This window comes from Corvus moneduloides, chromosome 3 (assembly GCF_009650955.1).
Source record: "Corvus moneduloides isolate bCorMon1 chromosome 3, bCorMon1.pri, whole genome shotgun sequence".
Classification (NCBI taxonomy): domain Eukaryota; kingdom Metazoa; phylum Chordata; class Aves; order Passeriformes; family Corvidae; genus Corvus; species Corvus moneduloides.
Window position 1 is genome coordinate 67,131,119 of NC_045478.1, and position 17,082 is coordinate 67,148,200.

A 17,082-nucleotide genomic window follows, 5' to 3' on the forward strand; every position below is an offset into this window, starting at 1 on the left:
ACAATTGCAAGCAAACACTCATTAGATAGCCATTAGGAAACATGCATTTGTTTAATGCTAAGCATGATGTGAGGCAAATGATGGTTTCCTTGTTAATAAAGTCATATTCCCATCCTCATATGACACCTTTCTTTAAGGTGTCTCTTTTCTTGTCAACTGCAAAGAAACTTTTTGCAAGCTTTTGGTACTTGTAGTGGCTAACACCATCAGTATTATCAATGTTGGGCAATGCTGCTCGGTCTATCCAGTGATCAGAGAGGACGATGATGATCTCCAGCCCCCATGAGGAAGGCAGGGCTCGTGGAACCCCGAGAACCGCGAGGTTTTTTGCGTTTTTGCGGTGTCTGGGCCACCACGGCGGAGCGGGTGCGGGTGCGGGTGCGGGAGGGTGGCGTACAGCGAGAGGAGAAGTGCGAGGGTGAGCCCGGGCGGGCCGAGCGAGGGGCCGGGGCCGAGCGGGGCTGAGGGGGGCCGGGCCGAGCGGAGCGGGCTGGGCCCCGCTGCCTCCGCCGCTCTCCGCCAGCCCCACCGGTTGGGGCCGCCGGCGGCGGCAGGCTTACTCAGAGGAATGTGGGTGGGACTCCCTCCTCCCCGGCGCCTTAAAACCCCGCTCGGACCGGCACACTCGCAGTCTCCCGTCCCGGCGGAGCGTCCCCGCCGCACCACACCCGCGACGCCCGGGCTCGCTGGGCGCGCCGCCGGCCGGGCACGATGGTGGTGTGCGGCCTCGCCTGCTGGAGGTGCAGGTGGCTCCTGCCCCTGCTGCTGGGCCTGGCCATCATCATGGGCATCATCGCCCTGGCGGGCCGGGGCTGGCTGGAATCCGAGTCGGAGCCCTACGTGCAGCAAGCGTCGCTGTGGGAGAGCTGCACGCGGGGCGAGGAGGACCTCAACTGGAACTGCGAATCCCTCATGGACTACGGTGAGTGAGAAGCCCTCCGAGGGACCCGGGGCAGTGGGTGCCAAGACCATTGACCTCCCCTAACTCCGTTGTGGAGTAGCTGCTTCCTGGGATGGAGTTTCCGTCCAGAACCAGTATCCATGCTCTTTCGGGACTTAAACCAGCAATGAAACACGGGACTAGACTGCTCCAGAGCGATCTTTTTTGATCAGTACAACACTGAGAAGCCGGGGTGTTGATATTTTGGGTTTTTTCTAAAGTTATCGTACAACCAAAGTAAGATAGCAACTGGCTCCAAGTCCGTGTATTTGCTTCCCCTCAGCTCTCGTCGGGCTGCCGTCGCACAGCCTTACCTGGCAGCAGGCAGCTCCCTCCCTGTGCCGCTCGCCTCCCTGGTCGGATGGCAAGTGTGGAAACCTTCTTGCAGGGTGTCCTATGCAGAACCACACCTAGACAGTAGTAAAATGGTATTTCCCCGACCCTTCGCAGGGAGAGAGCACCTTAATTTAGCCCTCCTGGCCAAGGGAGTGCAGCTATTAAAATGCCTCCTGATCTGCAGCTTAAAATAGTCTGATGTGGGTTTGCAGGCAGAAAAAAAAATGCTCTCTCCTTTGTAGCTTTCTGTTGCACTGGGGCCTAAATCAGGGATAAGTGTGCGTCTGTTTTAACTTGCTTAGCTGCTTCTGTATCTGGCATCGCCACTGTAATATTCTTACTGCACACTCTCAGTTTCTAGGTCTTTTGGGGGACTTTGTTTTATTGCTAGAACACGTGGGTCTGATTACATCTGCTTTTCCCTCAAACAAAATATTTCTGGACAAGTAAGCAGACCCGCCTTAAGATCCTGGATGAGGGTTCTTTAGGGACTGGGGGGCTGGAAGGGTGTGTTTCAACTGGGAGAGCTGGGACTGTTTCCCTGCGCAGGTCCCTTGCTGCCTGAGCACAGCAGACTCACTTCCAGAAGCTTTTCATTGCAACACTCATGCACAAACTAAATCCTGAATATATTGCAAGAGAAGTGGCTTCGTTTCTCAGCCGGGTGATGACTTTGGGCTTTACTGCAGGTGGAAGAATTCTGGCTAGTGAGGTGAAAATATCCATCTCCCCCATTAGACAGAGAAGAAAAGCTAGTGCAGGGTTGCTGCAACTTGCATTGCACAGGGAAAAAGTGCTAATATAGTACAGCTGCTGGAATTTGTTTTCTCCTGTAGTGACACTGCTTCACACGTCCCTGAGTACTGATGGGTGTGTGCTTTGCGTCAGTCCTCAGCATTGTGGGGCAGAAGTAATTTTCTGTGGCTTTTTTTCTAGTTAACAGACTGACAGAGAAGAACAGTATCTTTGACTTCAGTTGTTTAAGCCAAGGCTTAAACAAAGCAAAACTTACTTAAATCCTTGGCTTATTTTTACGAATTTGCCTGTTCTCAAATTTTCATAACATCAATGCCACTGTCTACTCAAATAGTATTTACATCTAGAGACAGGATGTAACACATGAGTTCAGGTTTGATTTGTTTTGTTTCCTTTTCTTCTATGCTAATGCAATTAGTGTCAAAATAGGTGAGGGCATTTACAAAGGAAAAAATGCCTAGCAGGCATTTACAGCACTGCTGCAGGAAAATAAAGGTTAACTAATTGAGATGCATAACTTCTGTTTTGCATAAAATAATTGCTGTGCACTAACCATCCTGCACCTCTCCTGATGAAATGAAGACTTCAGAGTGGGTCTTCATTAACAGAATGTTCCATTAGACAAATTCTTAATTGAGCTGTGGCATGTGTACTAGGAAGAGGAAGAAAAAAAGCAGACGAGTCACTTATTTTAAATGAGGGGAAGGGGCAGGAAAAGACAAACAAAGATTTGCAAATAGGAGTGTCTCCTAAACTGCATAGCTCCTTAATGCACATTTGCAAATGCCACATGAGAGGGAAGAAGTGAAAGGGAAAACGAAGAGTAGGGTGTCATGTGGTAGGGAAGCAGGGAGGGGATTTTGTTTAGAGCTCTGTACTGGCTTGTGTCTTGGAAGTGCCCTGGCTGGCAGCGTCTGTGTATTATCAAAATGTTGCAATGCAGAAGTGCTGTACTGCACAAGAATATGACTCAAGATGACTTGGTGTAGACCATTGCAGGATTTAACTGTTGACTGTGTGTTTAAAACATATCAGTAAGCCATCAGCTATGCCAAGGATTATTTGCAGTGTGTTACTGGAGAGGATGATTGTCTTTATAGTGATGAGGTTGTAAGTTTAGGAGCAATATTTATGGGTGGCTGTGGCCTCCTGGTTCTGAATGACTGGTCCCAGTGACTGTGCTTTGAATTAACACTGTAAAAGATGGGCGTGTATGTGTGCAGTAAAGGTAACCCCATTAGGTTAACTCTTCTATTCCTAAGCCAGTTGTTATTCATTAAGTACACACCAGCCAACAAAGGAAAAGGGAAGCATTCTTCTGGATCCTTAGTAAGTGCCAAAAGAAAAAAAAAAAAAAAAGGAATCAAAAAAGGTGGAACCTAGAAGTAGGAGCCCAACCTTTGTGAATCATGTTTCACTGCAGCTGTGCCACTGTACGTGTGTCCCTAGAGGCATGGACTTTGATACCACAGATTATTGGTGAAATTGAGTGCATGTGGAGACTTCACTGAGGGGCCAGGTAAATAAAGGAGGAATGCTAAGTGTATGCTTACCTTTTCAATACACCTCTTCTCAGGCACACTTTTGCCTGATTTACAATGCCGGGATGCATTCAGTACAAGCATTGTTTATAGTGTCAGCCAAGTGCAGGCACTTGGGAAATGCTAGTGGGAGAGGTGTAGCAGTCAGTGTCCCTGCCTACACCCAGAAAACACTGCAACTTCCCGGTAAGAGATCCCAGTGAACAGGTGAGGCTGGTGTCTCTGCCAGGGCACTTTGCTGGCTCCTGGGCAGGCACACTTTGCTGCTAACAATCCAGAGACTTTAAAAGTTGGAAATGTATAGGATTGTGTCTTTCCTCAGCTCTCAGCTGAAGCCAAGTTTGTACTAGAGGGCTTGTATTTAATATTTTGGTAGTGTAGCGATTGCTTTTCTTGCACTCCTAAAGCCAAAACAGAGTAGTGATTTCCAGTATTGATTTCCAACCTGCCCTCCCAGAAATCCTTCAATTCTAGGCTCTTCTCTACTTGTGGTGGGTATGTTCATAGCTTCCTCTCACCAGTCATGCTACCATGGAAGTTTGCACATTATCTGAGCAAGAAAGTAGGGCTGACAGTGCTCTTTTGCTCACAGTCCACTACTCCTTTATTACATCAAAAAAGGGAGATATTTTTGGATATTCTGTGTAATGGGCTCTTGAGACCAAACAAGGATTGCTACTGCCATTTATATACAGAAAAATATTACAGATACAGTGTAAAACTGCCCCATCTATGCTGGTAATGATAAAAAATACCCTAAGATTCCATTTATTCACAAGCTAATGAAGTAGCTTCAGCTTCTGGAAGTGAATGAACAAAGATGAGAGTCTTGTTACTTCAAATCCCGTAGCAGCTAATCTTCCTGCTAGACTATTTTCACTGCTCTGTTATTGATTTCTAAAGAGAAATCTAGATTTAAATATCTTAGCCTGTAGAGATTCCATCTCCTCCCTGGTGAGGCTGAGGCATGGCCAAATGAAATCAGGAAATACACGTAACACTAAGGCACTGTTGCTTGCTTTCTTTTAATTTCATCATATTACTGGTGCTCATCATTAACATTAAGTAATCATGACCCCTCCTAGTTATTTGCATGATAACATTTGCACCTTAGTTCCTTTCCATAGTAATCATTAATGTAATGTAATACTATGTAATAAAACTCTTAATCCTTCCTAATAATTATAGACCTTCAGCTTCTGAACAGTTGTTTTTTTAATGTTCTTTCAACACCACCTAATTGATAAATACTTTTCTGCTGATTAGATGCAAAGAACTTGACTATTCTTTGAGGCCAAGCTGACCTGGAAACACTAATACCCCCAGCTATTTCTCTGCTTTTCTGCCCTCCTATTCTTCTGCCCTCCTATTCTTCTGCCCTCCTATTTAGGCAGCTCCAAATAACTGTGGTGTTCTTGGTTGATTTCATAAACAGACATCATCTTTATGTTTATTTTGCCTAAGAAATACTCTCTCTGCCAAATGAATGGATCTGAGAATTTTCTATTTTTATGGGAAAGCTTAAATTCTGGCTAAATATCTTATGAGTACAAGGTACTTTTGAGCACAAACCAGGTAGAAACTGGGGCTAATCTGTCATTCTCTGACTGTGAGCAGGTCTCTCCAGCTCTTATGGCAGCAAACAGTGAGAAGGTAAACCTGCACCTCTCCCCTCCTGGCAGCTGGGAGCTGTAGGGGGAAGATCAGAAAGACAGGAGAGCTGGGTGCCTGTGGGGACTCAATCAGTTCTCAGAAGCCTTTAGGAGGAAAAGGAGCTGGGAAAACCTGACTTGACAGATATTGGGGTGAGGGGAATCCTGCATGGAGAAAAACCAATTTCAGTCTTAGCCCTGCAGCAGCCCCTCTGCTGAAAACTCTCCCTGTCGGTGGGGTTGGCCACAGGTCATGTGGATAAGGAACATCCCAGGGCTGCAACCTATGCTCTGGGAAGGTGCACCCTCCCACCCTGATCTCTCCCATCAGTCACTTATTAGAAGACTTTTATATACACACGATGTAAGAGAAATCTCAAAAATTAACCGTAAGTCCAGAGGTTTTTGCTGCTTTTCCTGTGATTCCCACAGGGGATCAAATGGCTGGCTGATAGTTCAATGGCTGACTACACTCATCCAGCCCAGAGCACACCCATCTAGTCCTGTAGCCAGCACCTATGACTCAGTCTTATCAGGTCTTGTCAGCATCAACCTGCTGCTAAATGCTGTTGGAAAAGATAATCCAGCAGGAGAAAGAGAGAAGGTGCCAGGTCACCAACACAGAGCTCTGTCACACATAAGCACAAAACTCACTGAGTTTCATAACGATGGTGCCTACTGCTTCCTTGCTTCTGAAGACCTGAAGCAAAGCTGGGCTTGATATTAATCTTCCTGACAAGATATCTCCTGCAGCAGTATGTGTTGTCATTTTCTTATTGCCAGAGACAAGAAAATAAATCATTGTGAGCAGAGCCAGGGCTGACCTGTATCCAAAAGCTTATCACACTTGTAAGGACAGTACAGATGAGATAAAAATGTCAGAGAGAGCACTGTGGGCATTCTGCCTTGTACTCTTCCAGTTGTGTTTGTGTTACACCAAACCTCAAGGTGCCTAACATGAAGGTGTATTTGAATTTACAACCTAAATTTTATCAAACAGATGCCACATTTGTCTTCCTACACCTTGTCAGCATAAATAATGCATCTGAAAGGGAATATGCTATGATAACTAAGTGTTCCTTCTTGTTGTGCTTTTTTTTCTTCTTAATAGGGCAAATATTGATAAATAGCTTGCCTAGATCATCTAGTCTGAATTGGTTTTCCTGGGCTGGCTGTGTGTAATGGTTACCTATCTTACATATCCCTTTATATTAGTTATCACTAAAGTAATCCTGTTGTGGAGACAATATTCAATACCTGTAAGTCAGACACTGTTCTGTATGAAAAGATTTTATCAAACCACTGACGTAGCTCTAATCTCTAGACACTCATCAGGTCTCCTCCCTGTTCTTCCCCTCAGCATTCCCTTAGGGAAGGGGTATGAAACATGCACAACTAGCTGAAGGAGAACTAATTTACTGTCTTGAGTAGCTCCAGGAAGGGAGAGGGGAAAGAAAAACCTTTTTCTTATCTTTTCTATGTCAGCTTTATTGTCTTCAGGTGGCAGTGGTAGTGGCTGGGAGTTTTGGGCAGAGATTTGGCTGATGGATACCTGCTGCATTTTACTTTTGTTGTTGGATTAGGGAAGAAAGAAACCAGTTCAAACAGATCTATTTAAAATAGCTGTAAAACAATGCTTTGCTTTCAGATAGCAAATTGCAGAGAAAGAATGGAGTCTACAATGAAAGCAGGATACCTCCAAAGTCACTTCAGCTGTGTTGGAATGGACAGCTATGATGAAAGAGAACTTTTTTTAAGTGTTCTGACCTAGATCTCACTGGCCTCTTTATTTTCCTACATTAGAGGGAGCTCAGGATCCGGCCCTACCTCTGTCTAAGTGTGTGAAAGTAGAAACCCACAATATGTAGATGTGGGAATTGAACTGTGATGACAGCTGACTGGAAAACAAAGCACTAGCCAGTGTGGTTTGGCCCCTGTGGGCAGGTATCCTGCCTCCAGGGCAGGAACACCTTCGCTTGTAGTTGTTTGCACTGGGCTCACCTAAATTACTTGGTTTCTGAAGAGGACAAGGTGTGTGAGGGCCTTTTCACAAGGCCGTGTTACTGCCAAGGTAGAATTGCTGGCTGTTTTTCTAGGAGGTTTTCCTGCCATTGTTGCCTTGGCCCTGGGCTATGGTGGGTGAGTTCTGGATGCTGGTGCTGCTCTGTAGGAATACAGCCACTTGCTTCGTGCCTGAGCCTCTCCAGCGTGCAGTAGCTTGATACTAAGCAGCTTGATACACCCTGTTCCAGCAAATGTCGAAGTAATGATTCAAAGAGGGCTCATCAACTTTTAACTCAGATTTTATTGTTTCTCCTCCACATGCTACATTTTAGCTGTGAATAGATACTTATTTTCAAGACCTTTCTTTTTGTCATCTTTTCAGCTATTCCAAGTTTCTTTTTGGTCGTGCTGATTTTGCTCCACATGCAGTATTCTTGCCACAAACAACCAGAAGTTTTGTGCAGACAGCACTGTTATTTTCCAGCAGTTATCTCCTGTGGTGGTACCCTCTTGTCTGCTTTCACACTTCCCTGTGCATGGAAGTGGTTTTGTAAACTTGCATATCGAACAGGAGCTGTAATGATAAAGGGCACTGTCAGCAGTTGTGTGCCCTATCTGCTCAGATGTCTGTGGGTGTCTTACAGATATGTGTTATCTCTGTTCTGTGCTGCGCTCTATCCCGCTTTTCAGCAAGACAAGTTAGCAGGCTGGGAGTCCTGTGCTGCTCCAGCAATGATGGTGCCTCCCTGCTCTGCTGCTGTGTACTTTGCAGGCATTCAGTATTGCTTTGACGTAAGGACATGCTTCTTACAGAAAACCATTTCAATAAAAAATGATTAAAGAAAACCAAAGAGCTGCAATGACCTACAGGAGAGTACTGCTGTGTGTAACATCTTGTTTTCTCTTCAAGGATGGGGGAGAGCAGCAGCTGCCACATACCTCGTTGGCTTTGTGATCCTGGTCATCTGTTTTGCCCTTGCAGTCATCGCGTTCTCAATCGAGATCCTCCGCTTCAACTTTGTGCGAGGAATTGGAGGCCTGCTCTTTGTTGTTGGTAAGGCTGGGCACAAAGAAGAGATTATTTTAGATGTGAAACTGGCATCAGCAGAAAAACATGTTAGATGGAGCCTCCCTCACAAAATTAGCCGTCGTTGTCTGGTTTATGACTCATTTTCATGGGAAACAAGGGAAGGTTGATTTACCCTCTGAGAGCATAATGGTTAAGGAAGCTCCAGTGGCCTTTGTCAGTTCTCACTTTCCCAAAAGCACTCTGTGGGGACACCCAGCACCTTTGACCCTGCATTTCACATGCTAAGACTTAAGAGCTGAGAGCCCCGGGTGCTTCCCACCTTTCTGATGGGGGAGGAGGAACGGGGTTCTGGGAGGAACTGGCTCGGCAGGGTTCCTGCTGCTGGCTGTGGGACAGGGCTGGTCACAGCATGCAGGTATGTGCCTCAGCAACCTGGCAGTGGCAACTGCAGCTGCTACAGCCGCGTAGGCGTGGTGATGTGCCTGGGACAGAAGTCACGCACCTCTGTAACAATGCAGATTTGATCGCAGGTCTGAAGCTAATCCTTACATATCTTAGGTATGCACTTATCTCCAGGTACCTTTTTTTAGTGGGAACTGTAATACGTTCGCTGTAACTTACTCCTGATTTTCTTTCTTTTCTCTCTCTAGCTGTATTCCAGATCATTGGCTTGGTCATTTACCCTGTGAAATTCACAGAAGAAATTCCACTGACTGGAGATAACATGTTCAGCTGGGCCTATGGCTTTGGCTGGGCCAGCACTGTTGTCGTAATAGGTTGTGCTTTCTTCTTCTGCTGCCTCCCCAACTGGGAAGATGAAGTCCTGGGAAACATCAAGCCTACCTATTACTACTCCTCCCCAGAGAGAGCACCATACTTAAATTGAAAGATTAAGTCCAAGTACAGTCAACTATCAAAACAGAGAAGCACCTCTGATGTACATTTGGCGTGATTGTAGGAGAGTGAAAAAACTCACCTTATTTTGCCAGAGTATTTGTTCCAATATATCTGGCAATAAATTAGGAAAAACATTGGCGTCTTAAACCAAATAGTTTTTACCTGAAGTATTATTTACATATTCTCATGTCAATTCAGTTTAAGTGGTTTTCTTGCTCCTTCCCCTCCCAATTAATTGACTCATCCTTATTTTATTCAAACATTTGCTATGAATAAAGATGATAGTGTTTCAAGTGTAGAAAGGAAAAGGATTAAAAGTATTTTAAACAACCCATTAGCGGGTCCTGCGAGATGGGTTGGTTTTTTCCACCTCTGACAAAATTGCTTTCAATGGACCTAGGAAAAAACACAGCCTTCCAAAGAAGGCTTTTTCTTCTGTCAAAGTCAGTCCCAAGGAAAGAACTTCCCTGAAACTATCACAGTCACCTGCTGCCTAAAAATCTTTTCTCATTCCTGTTACTGGACTGTTGTTGACTACTAGCTATTTGAATTAAGGGGAAAATAAAATTAAAATTTATTTTTCACCAATTGCTGCTGTTGGACAAGGTCTCTTCCAAAGCATGGAGCTGGTGTGTATAGCATAACAGTGGCTAACGTAACATTGGTGGGTTTGTGGCCACAGCAGGACTTGTGATGGGATCACATATTTATGTTGTTATAGATTCAGATGTTAAACTACACACATTTTTACATGGTATTTGAGGGATGCTGATTTAGAAAGTATCGTTGAGCAGAAACATAAACTATTCTATTTGTCTACCTTTGTAAAGCTGCAGTGTTTTAATTATCAGTGTGCTTTGGAGGGAAGCCTTTGCAGAAGGTGTTTAAAAACCTCCGAAAGTTTCTAACACTGTAGGTACCTCAGAGTTTAGTAAACTTGGGGCTGCTTTGTGAAGGAGTAGGAGTAACAGGTAGAAATAGAAAGGCAGTTCTGTGAGCAATTTACATATGCAAACTTCATACAGACACCCGTTTTGGAGTAATCTGGCTGGCTCCTCATTTGTGTTTCTGTAGCCAGCAATTCCAACTAAGTATTCCAGCAAGGCGTAGCTGTGTCTGTGTTGGTCATGGACCTGCAGCATCTTACAGCAGCTTTAATTATGGTCTATAATCTTTGTCAGGGCTTTGTTCAGCTGGGGAAGAAGGAAGTTCATTTTTTGAACTCCTCTTCCAGCTATGGGAGAAGTAGCTTTAGCAGAGACAGACTGAGGAGGGTACAGGTGGGGTGGAAAGCAAATGCTGCATGTTACTCTGTTACTTCTTACTCTCATGAACCTGGTACTTAGGAGAGGGTGTGTGGATATGTGTATTCATGCACATGTACAAAATAGAACTTAAAAAGCATTAACCAACAGACTGTAAAGCTAAAGTAATTTACAACTAATCTTTTGCAGTGCCCTGTATTTCTTGTATTATATATTGTATAGCTTTCCATTTTGTAACACCTTTTTCAATTTGATAATGCATGTGATCTTGTTTTAGAGAGGCCAGGTGATTCCTGAAGGTCCCTTTTAGGCCTGTATTTTATAACTTTACAGAGCACAAATGTCTGCAGACTTCCTAATTGTGTTACGAGCTCAGTTGTGGCATATACAATCAGTTGTATTTATGATTCTTGCTGAATAAGAGAGTTCTGTGACAAACATGTCCTTTTAATTTTTTTCCCCCCTTTTCTGTACAGTACTGGCTGGTAGGAATACTGTGTAGACTTACTTGTATCATAAATAATGATAGTACCTACTTCTAGTGAATTCAAAACACAGCAGAGAATCTCAAGATAGGAAAATCCTTGCACAACTAAAGCTGAAAAGGAGGAAAAGTAAAAAAATGGACACTTTTTCTAGTGACAGGGAAGATGGTATTGGTAATATGGTAATTGGATTTAGCAAAATTTAAGTCTTCTGTATGCTTTTTTATAAGCATTGGCATAACTTGTCAAAAAAGCACAAATGTAAAATAAACTTGGCTCTGAATATACTGGGAGGGGTAGAAGCATAACCAGCATGTTACACAATTAAGATGTTCCAGAGAAAGCTATTGCAAATAGTTATTAATTACTTTCAAGTGATATTAATGTATGTGACACTCCTTTCAAATGTGGTGGCTTAATTAAAAATGTTTTAACTGATGGTTGTAGAAACTTGGTGATGTTTGTGGTTCATGGATTAATTTCATAAGATCAAACAAATAAGCCATTATTTTCTTTTCTTAATGTGAATATCAGTATCCATAAAGTGTCAGGTCACTAAAATGAAGTTAAAGACCTCATGTCCAGGAGGCAGCAACTTCATTTTCCAGTCAAATAAGCTTCAGTATACACTGCAAAACGTCTGTGCACTTTCATTGAAGTGCCAGACATAGAATGTTCTTTGCTAAGTCAAAACCTCTCAAGTGCATCACAGCTTAAGGGAGAACTCTAAACGTTTTAAATACACAACTGTCTGCAGGAGGTCTCGGGTGTGGGAAGTCTGTTTTTATCAAAACTGTTACAAGTGCCTTTCCTACACTGATCAAGAAATTTAAATAGTGAAAAAAAGATGGTGTACTTGCCTGTTATTTTCAGTGGAAGGATGCACTTCTGCCATGATTAGAAACTGTCCCACTTCTAACCTCAGATTATGCATGGCCCATATGGTAGCCCTGTCCTAGTGGCATTTTTAAAGAGAGCAAATCAGTCAGTCACTCCTGTCTTACACCAGTCTGTGGCTTCAGATTTCTGGAAAGACAGGTTCATCATTCTCCTGTTTGTTTTTTTATCTGTCCTCTTCCCTAAATGCCTTAATTTTAAAATTCATTTACTACCCTGGATCCTAGTGCCTTGCATGTGCTTCTTTTTGGGTTTTGGTTCCATGTCTTCCCTTCTTTAATTACTTTTAATTTTAAGTAAATAAATAGGAAAAATATTTTGGTTCCTTTTAGATTTTCCTAAATGCTCTGAAGATAATTGCAGGGTTTCTGTAATGCCCTTCTTTCAAGAGGAAGAAAATTTGTACTCCTGTTTACCTACCAGTCTGTATTAAGCTGCAACCTAAATCTGTGCTCACTAAAATCACTTGAACATCTCCAGTGAGCTTCAGGCTGCATTGTTGCTCCTTCTAATCCGACCCGGGAGAAGAGAGAGCAGTTCAGAAGAATCTGAGCACACTTGGCCCTTTTTTCAGGGGGAGTTATGAGCAATCAAAAATGTGCATGACTGAGTACTAGGGAAGACTAATTGACCTGAATGGGATGATTAATGCTTAAATCTCATGGATATGGCAAACAGCTGCCACACCCCACTGGGATTTTGTATTTTTAGTTGACGTAACAAGTGACTAATTTTTTAGACAGTTCATTGACAAGATAGAACTCTAAAAGACTATTTACCTGACCTTTACATCCTGCATACAAGGCCTTTTGGATGTAGAACACATACATAAATCAAGGGAGTGTAGTAACAGATCATTCGGGAGGGGGGAGGGTTGTTATGGTGATAAGCACTCCAGAAACAAAAACAACCGCATGCTGAAAGAAAATATTGCACACACACACACACAAAGAGAGTTGCTGAGATCACTGAGCACTTACAAACTAATGACCCAAGCACATATATCTATGGAAACCAAAACGCTTTAGGAAATGCATGACATTTGAGAGAGCTGAGGTACTGGTCCCACAGCTCAGAGCAGTGGGAGCTACTGGCAATATGGAAAAGCACCCTGAAAAAACAGGTTAACCTGTGCCAGTAGGTGAAGTTGCACAGATCTTTAAATAAACTTGGGAGATGATACTCACAACTAGAATAAAGTCAAATCAAATCTGGAGGATGCATTTGTCAAAAATAGGGATGCTGAGTTTCTGAATTTGATTCTTGTAACAGGCATTCGGTACAGGAGTAGCAAAATCTGTGTGCAGTGGGTTCACAGAACCACTGTTCTGTGTTACTGCAGTAACGTGTTAAATGCCAGTGTTACTGTACAGGTGCAGCAGTTTATATGTGTAGATCTCATTTGCTGCACGTATGCAGTGTATTTATGAGATAATTCCAATGACTCCATGGTGCAGGTCTGCACTGGTACAGTAGGCAGCCTTTTGTCTGGGATTCCTGGTGTTCTAAGGTGTGGGCAAAGCTGCATCAGCTATGAAGCTTAACATCTATAAATTCCAGGCAAAAATCCAATGCCCTCAAATTTTGACTATATAAAATTATATTTAAATTACTTGAGAATTGTTAGAATAATCCAAAGAGTTTTTTTCATTAGGACATTTGAATGCATAAATTTAATAAGGCTGTATTTATAATAAAGACTGCAGAAGAAAACAGACAGACATGCCTGGAGCTTTATAATATAAATATTACAGCTATAAACAACATAAATAATAATCTGTGCTAAGAAATATGCTTTATATAATATAATTAATAAATAGAAATGAATTATATTCCTCATGGGTTCATCTTTGCAGGATTGGATAACACTAGAAGAGTTGGTATGGCTGCTGCTTTTTATTTATCTGTGGGAATGGGGACAACACATACTATTTTTCACAGAGGTCTTTGTGAATACAGAATATTTTATAAGCATCAAAGCTTGCTAAGACTCAAGGTGATACATTAGAAATCAGTGTTCACTGAGTTTGAGAAGGCCCAGAAAAGTTTAGAGTGAGCACTCACGAAACTGTGAACATAAAAGCCAGGTAAGTCCTGTCCTACAGTGTGCTGCCCTGGGAAATGATCACGGGCTGCAGTAGCCTAGTTTGATGGGCACAGTCCTGAATACACATGGAAGCATATGACTGGGGCAGGAGCTAACCTGTGGCCATTACAGTCCCTTTTCAGGAAATAGCCTATTTTTAAGCTCTCTTTGTGTTAGCAATCCCTTACAACAGGAAATAGAACTTTTAATGAAAAAAAATTTAGGTGAATTCTTATATATGACAATTAACTTCTGACTTGAAATAGAAAGACAAAACAACTTGCAAAACAAAACTTGGGAAAATCATAATTGGCATTTGGTATCACGATAGTAAGTTGAAAATGTTGCTAGGAGACCTCCATTTTAATTTCAGCCCTCTTGTCAAATCAATTTCATATCAAACATTTAAAACTGAAGAGGTAATTTCCGTGTAACGTGTTAGTTTCGGCAAAATCCTACTTTTGGCTAGAGAATCTCAAAGTGAATATTCCTGGCTGAAACCCTTAAAGATATGCTTGGTGTGCACGTCATATCTGTAAATCTCAGAGTGTTTAAACAAGTAGCTATTCGCAACTGACCCACAAGGCAGAGCAGATAAAAGCCATTTCTTTGACAGAGAACTGTAAGTAGCAAGGCTGTGGCACCTGGGAATTACCTAAGTGAAGCTGATTTTATTCCTCTCCTAAGGCAACTGAGCTTTATGCTTTACAAGGAGTTACTATTATGATCCACTACAACAGGACAAGTATTCAGTTAGCTTACCTATGCCACAGAAATGTTGTGGAGCCCAAAGCAAGTAGCTTAAGTAAAATCATCCCATATGTAGAACAGGACTGTGATGTACCACTCTAACTGCTTACTCACGGGTTCATAAAATCCCTGTATGCAACATGCTATGATTCTTTCATTCTATGATTCTGTATGCTCACCAGAGAACTTGTGCTCCTGACAGCCACTCAAGGAAGATACGGACACTCACAATGGTTACAAGTGTCCAGAGGCCATCTCAGCTCCTAACTGAGTAGTTGATTTACAAGACACCCTTGATTTCAGCCTTTTGCCTGGAGAAAGGGGAGTTGACTGAACTGATTAAACTCCTACAGGGTACCTGTAGGAAATACCTGGGGATTAAACCTTGTTCCAATATGGAGCTTATCACGTCCTTTAGCAAAAACTAGCTGACAATTAAATCCATGCTCAGGCACACAGAGTCTTTGTACTTTCCTAATCTTGTGTTTTCCTTATTTGTGTTTTCCTAATACAGTCTTGAATTGCTTACATAAATGACAGTCCTGGATGCCACCCTGTGTTTGCATCTTGGGTGTTAAAACTTATTGGTTTGAACATGTAGTCTTGCTAAGGAGATGAAGAAAGCCCTTTTGAGCCTACTCTTTGTCCTGTCAAGGCAAGCCTGCTTTGCTGACAAGATCCAGCCAGCGCTGCATGTGGGGCAGGCTTTGGAGGTCCTGCAGCAAGCTGGTCCTGGATGACTCTTGCTAAAAACCTTAACAAAACCCTGTGGGAATTCTCCTCTGAGCTCAGCAGTCGATGAACAAAGGAAGTATCCAACATCTGCAGAGCTTTCCTGTGTTGTGTGGGACAAATAGAGGAAAGCTTTCCCAAATGCACAGCAGCAGGACTGAGCACCCACTATTCACCAGGTCATCACAAGCATCACGGAGAAGCATCATGGAGAAGCATCATAGTGCCTGGCCACCACGGGAGAGTTCCTCAAAAAGGGTTGGTGTGGGCAAAACTACAGGATCTCAACTGCGTGCATTTTTGTAGGAAGGTGTTTTTATTTTGCAAAGAAGTAAAGTCAGGTCCTGCTCAGAATGTATTTCAAGTGTCCTTGTAATTAACGTAAAGGAATTGCAGCTTGGATTACCCTGTGAACACTCCTGATGGCTAAAGGCCCTTTTCTACATGTGCTTGCTATGGATGAAATATTAATCATATGGAGAACACTACTGCCTTACAGGCAGGGTACAGGGAGTGATCACAAGGTACAATTTGGCTGACTGAGTTGCATCACTGTATAGGCTGTGGTTGTAACAATAACTGCAGTGCAGCCCTTTCCAATGGGAAACCATAGATTGGCATTAGCAGAAAAAGAAAAGGACTTATGGTTGTAAATAGATTAATAAATATAGTAGTAATAGTTACAAGATTTATGCTCAGAGTCACTTATTAGATGTAAGGTAGCACACAAGAGAACAGATCATAAAATAATCTCAGCAAAGCTTTTAAAATCCAAACTCTGGGGACTTCTTATTTAGGAGCAGTGTGAACATTAAAGAATGAAAATGTGCTTGTTGCAAAAGTCATGCACCACAAGCACCACAGCTAGTCAGCTTATGCCAATCCAGACATTTATCTAGCTTAGCTGACCAGACCAGAGACTAAAGGTGAATGAAAATATGCTGGCAGTGACTTGTTAGCTTCTTCTTTCACTAAGAAAACCATTTGTGTCTTGGCTGAAAAAGGCATATTTTTAATTCTAACTCTAATGCTGTAGAATTGTTTGTTTTATCAATATCCTCCTGCTTACTTGGTTACCTCAAGTAATAATGAAGATTCATTAGCAATACTTCTAGGTGCAGAAAGTGCACTACAATCTAACAGTTTTAGCATTGATAATATATCTTCATTTTCAACAGATTATTCTGGTGTTAGCCAGGAGGGACTATCCACAGACACTGGAGAAGGAGAATGAGCATTTGCTTTCATGTAAACACCCAGCTTGTACATTGTAAAAGACAAAGCATGGAGAAGGTAAGTCATCACTTCATTTAAAGTTTCCAATCATTGTTCCTTGTTTGCCACAGGAGTATCAGAATTACATGAGATAGATACATCATTTTGTCACCTTTGGATATATCTCCCTCTCTACTGTTCAAGGTATCACAAATTACCCTTTTACTGAATGTGAAGATTGCTTCTAAGTTACTTAAGGATGACAGAGGTGGGCAAGACACAGAAACATCCGTGGTGACTGAACACTACTCACCTTTCTTTCACAATGTGATATTGTTCTCTGTGGTATCACCTTGCAAATGCTAGCATTTGTGACAGTATGCATTCATCCACAGGTGAGCTGTAATAGAAACTGCTGACAAATCCTTCAGTAAGTGCCTACCTGAAAAATGGCTGAGCATTCTAAATTCAGGGAGGGCCATTTTAGTCCTCAACA

The 17,082-nt window shown here is 42.6% G+C and overlaps 1 protein-coding gene across 1 annotated transcript; it reads left to right on the forward strand.

Annotated features, from left to right (window-relative positions):
• The first annotated feature begins 618 nt into the window (after nucleotides 1–618).
• On the forward strand, nucleotides 619–11,346 carry PERP (p53 apoptosis effector related to PMP22). The gene is made up of 3 exons (XM_032102052.1): nucleotides 619–922; nucleotides 8,140–8,283; nucleotides 8,910–11,346. Exons 1-3 carry the CDS (start codon nucleotides 712–714, stop codon nucleotides 9,143–9,145), a joined length of 591 nt encoding a protein of 196 aa, XP_031957943.1. The 5' UTR covers nucleotides 619–711; the 3' UTR covers nucleotides 9,146–11,346.
• Nucleotides 11,347–17,082: the final 5,736 nt, after the last annotated feature.

Excerpts from the sequence above, each read along its gene's own strand:
- PERP (XM_032102052.1), top strand. The coding sequence starts at position 712 with ATGGTGGTGTGCGGCCTCGCCTGCTGGAGGTGCAGGTGGCTCCTGCCC. Across the intron at positions 923-8,139 it reads CGAATCCCTCATGGACTACG|GATGGGGGAGAGCAGCAGCT; the intron begins GTGAGTGAGAAG and ends TTTCTCTTCAAG. Across the intron at positions 8,284-8,909 it reads AGGCCTGCTCTTTGTTGTTG|CTGTATTCCAGATCATTGGC; the intron begins GTAAGGCTGGGC and ends TTCTCTCTCTAG.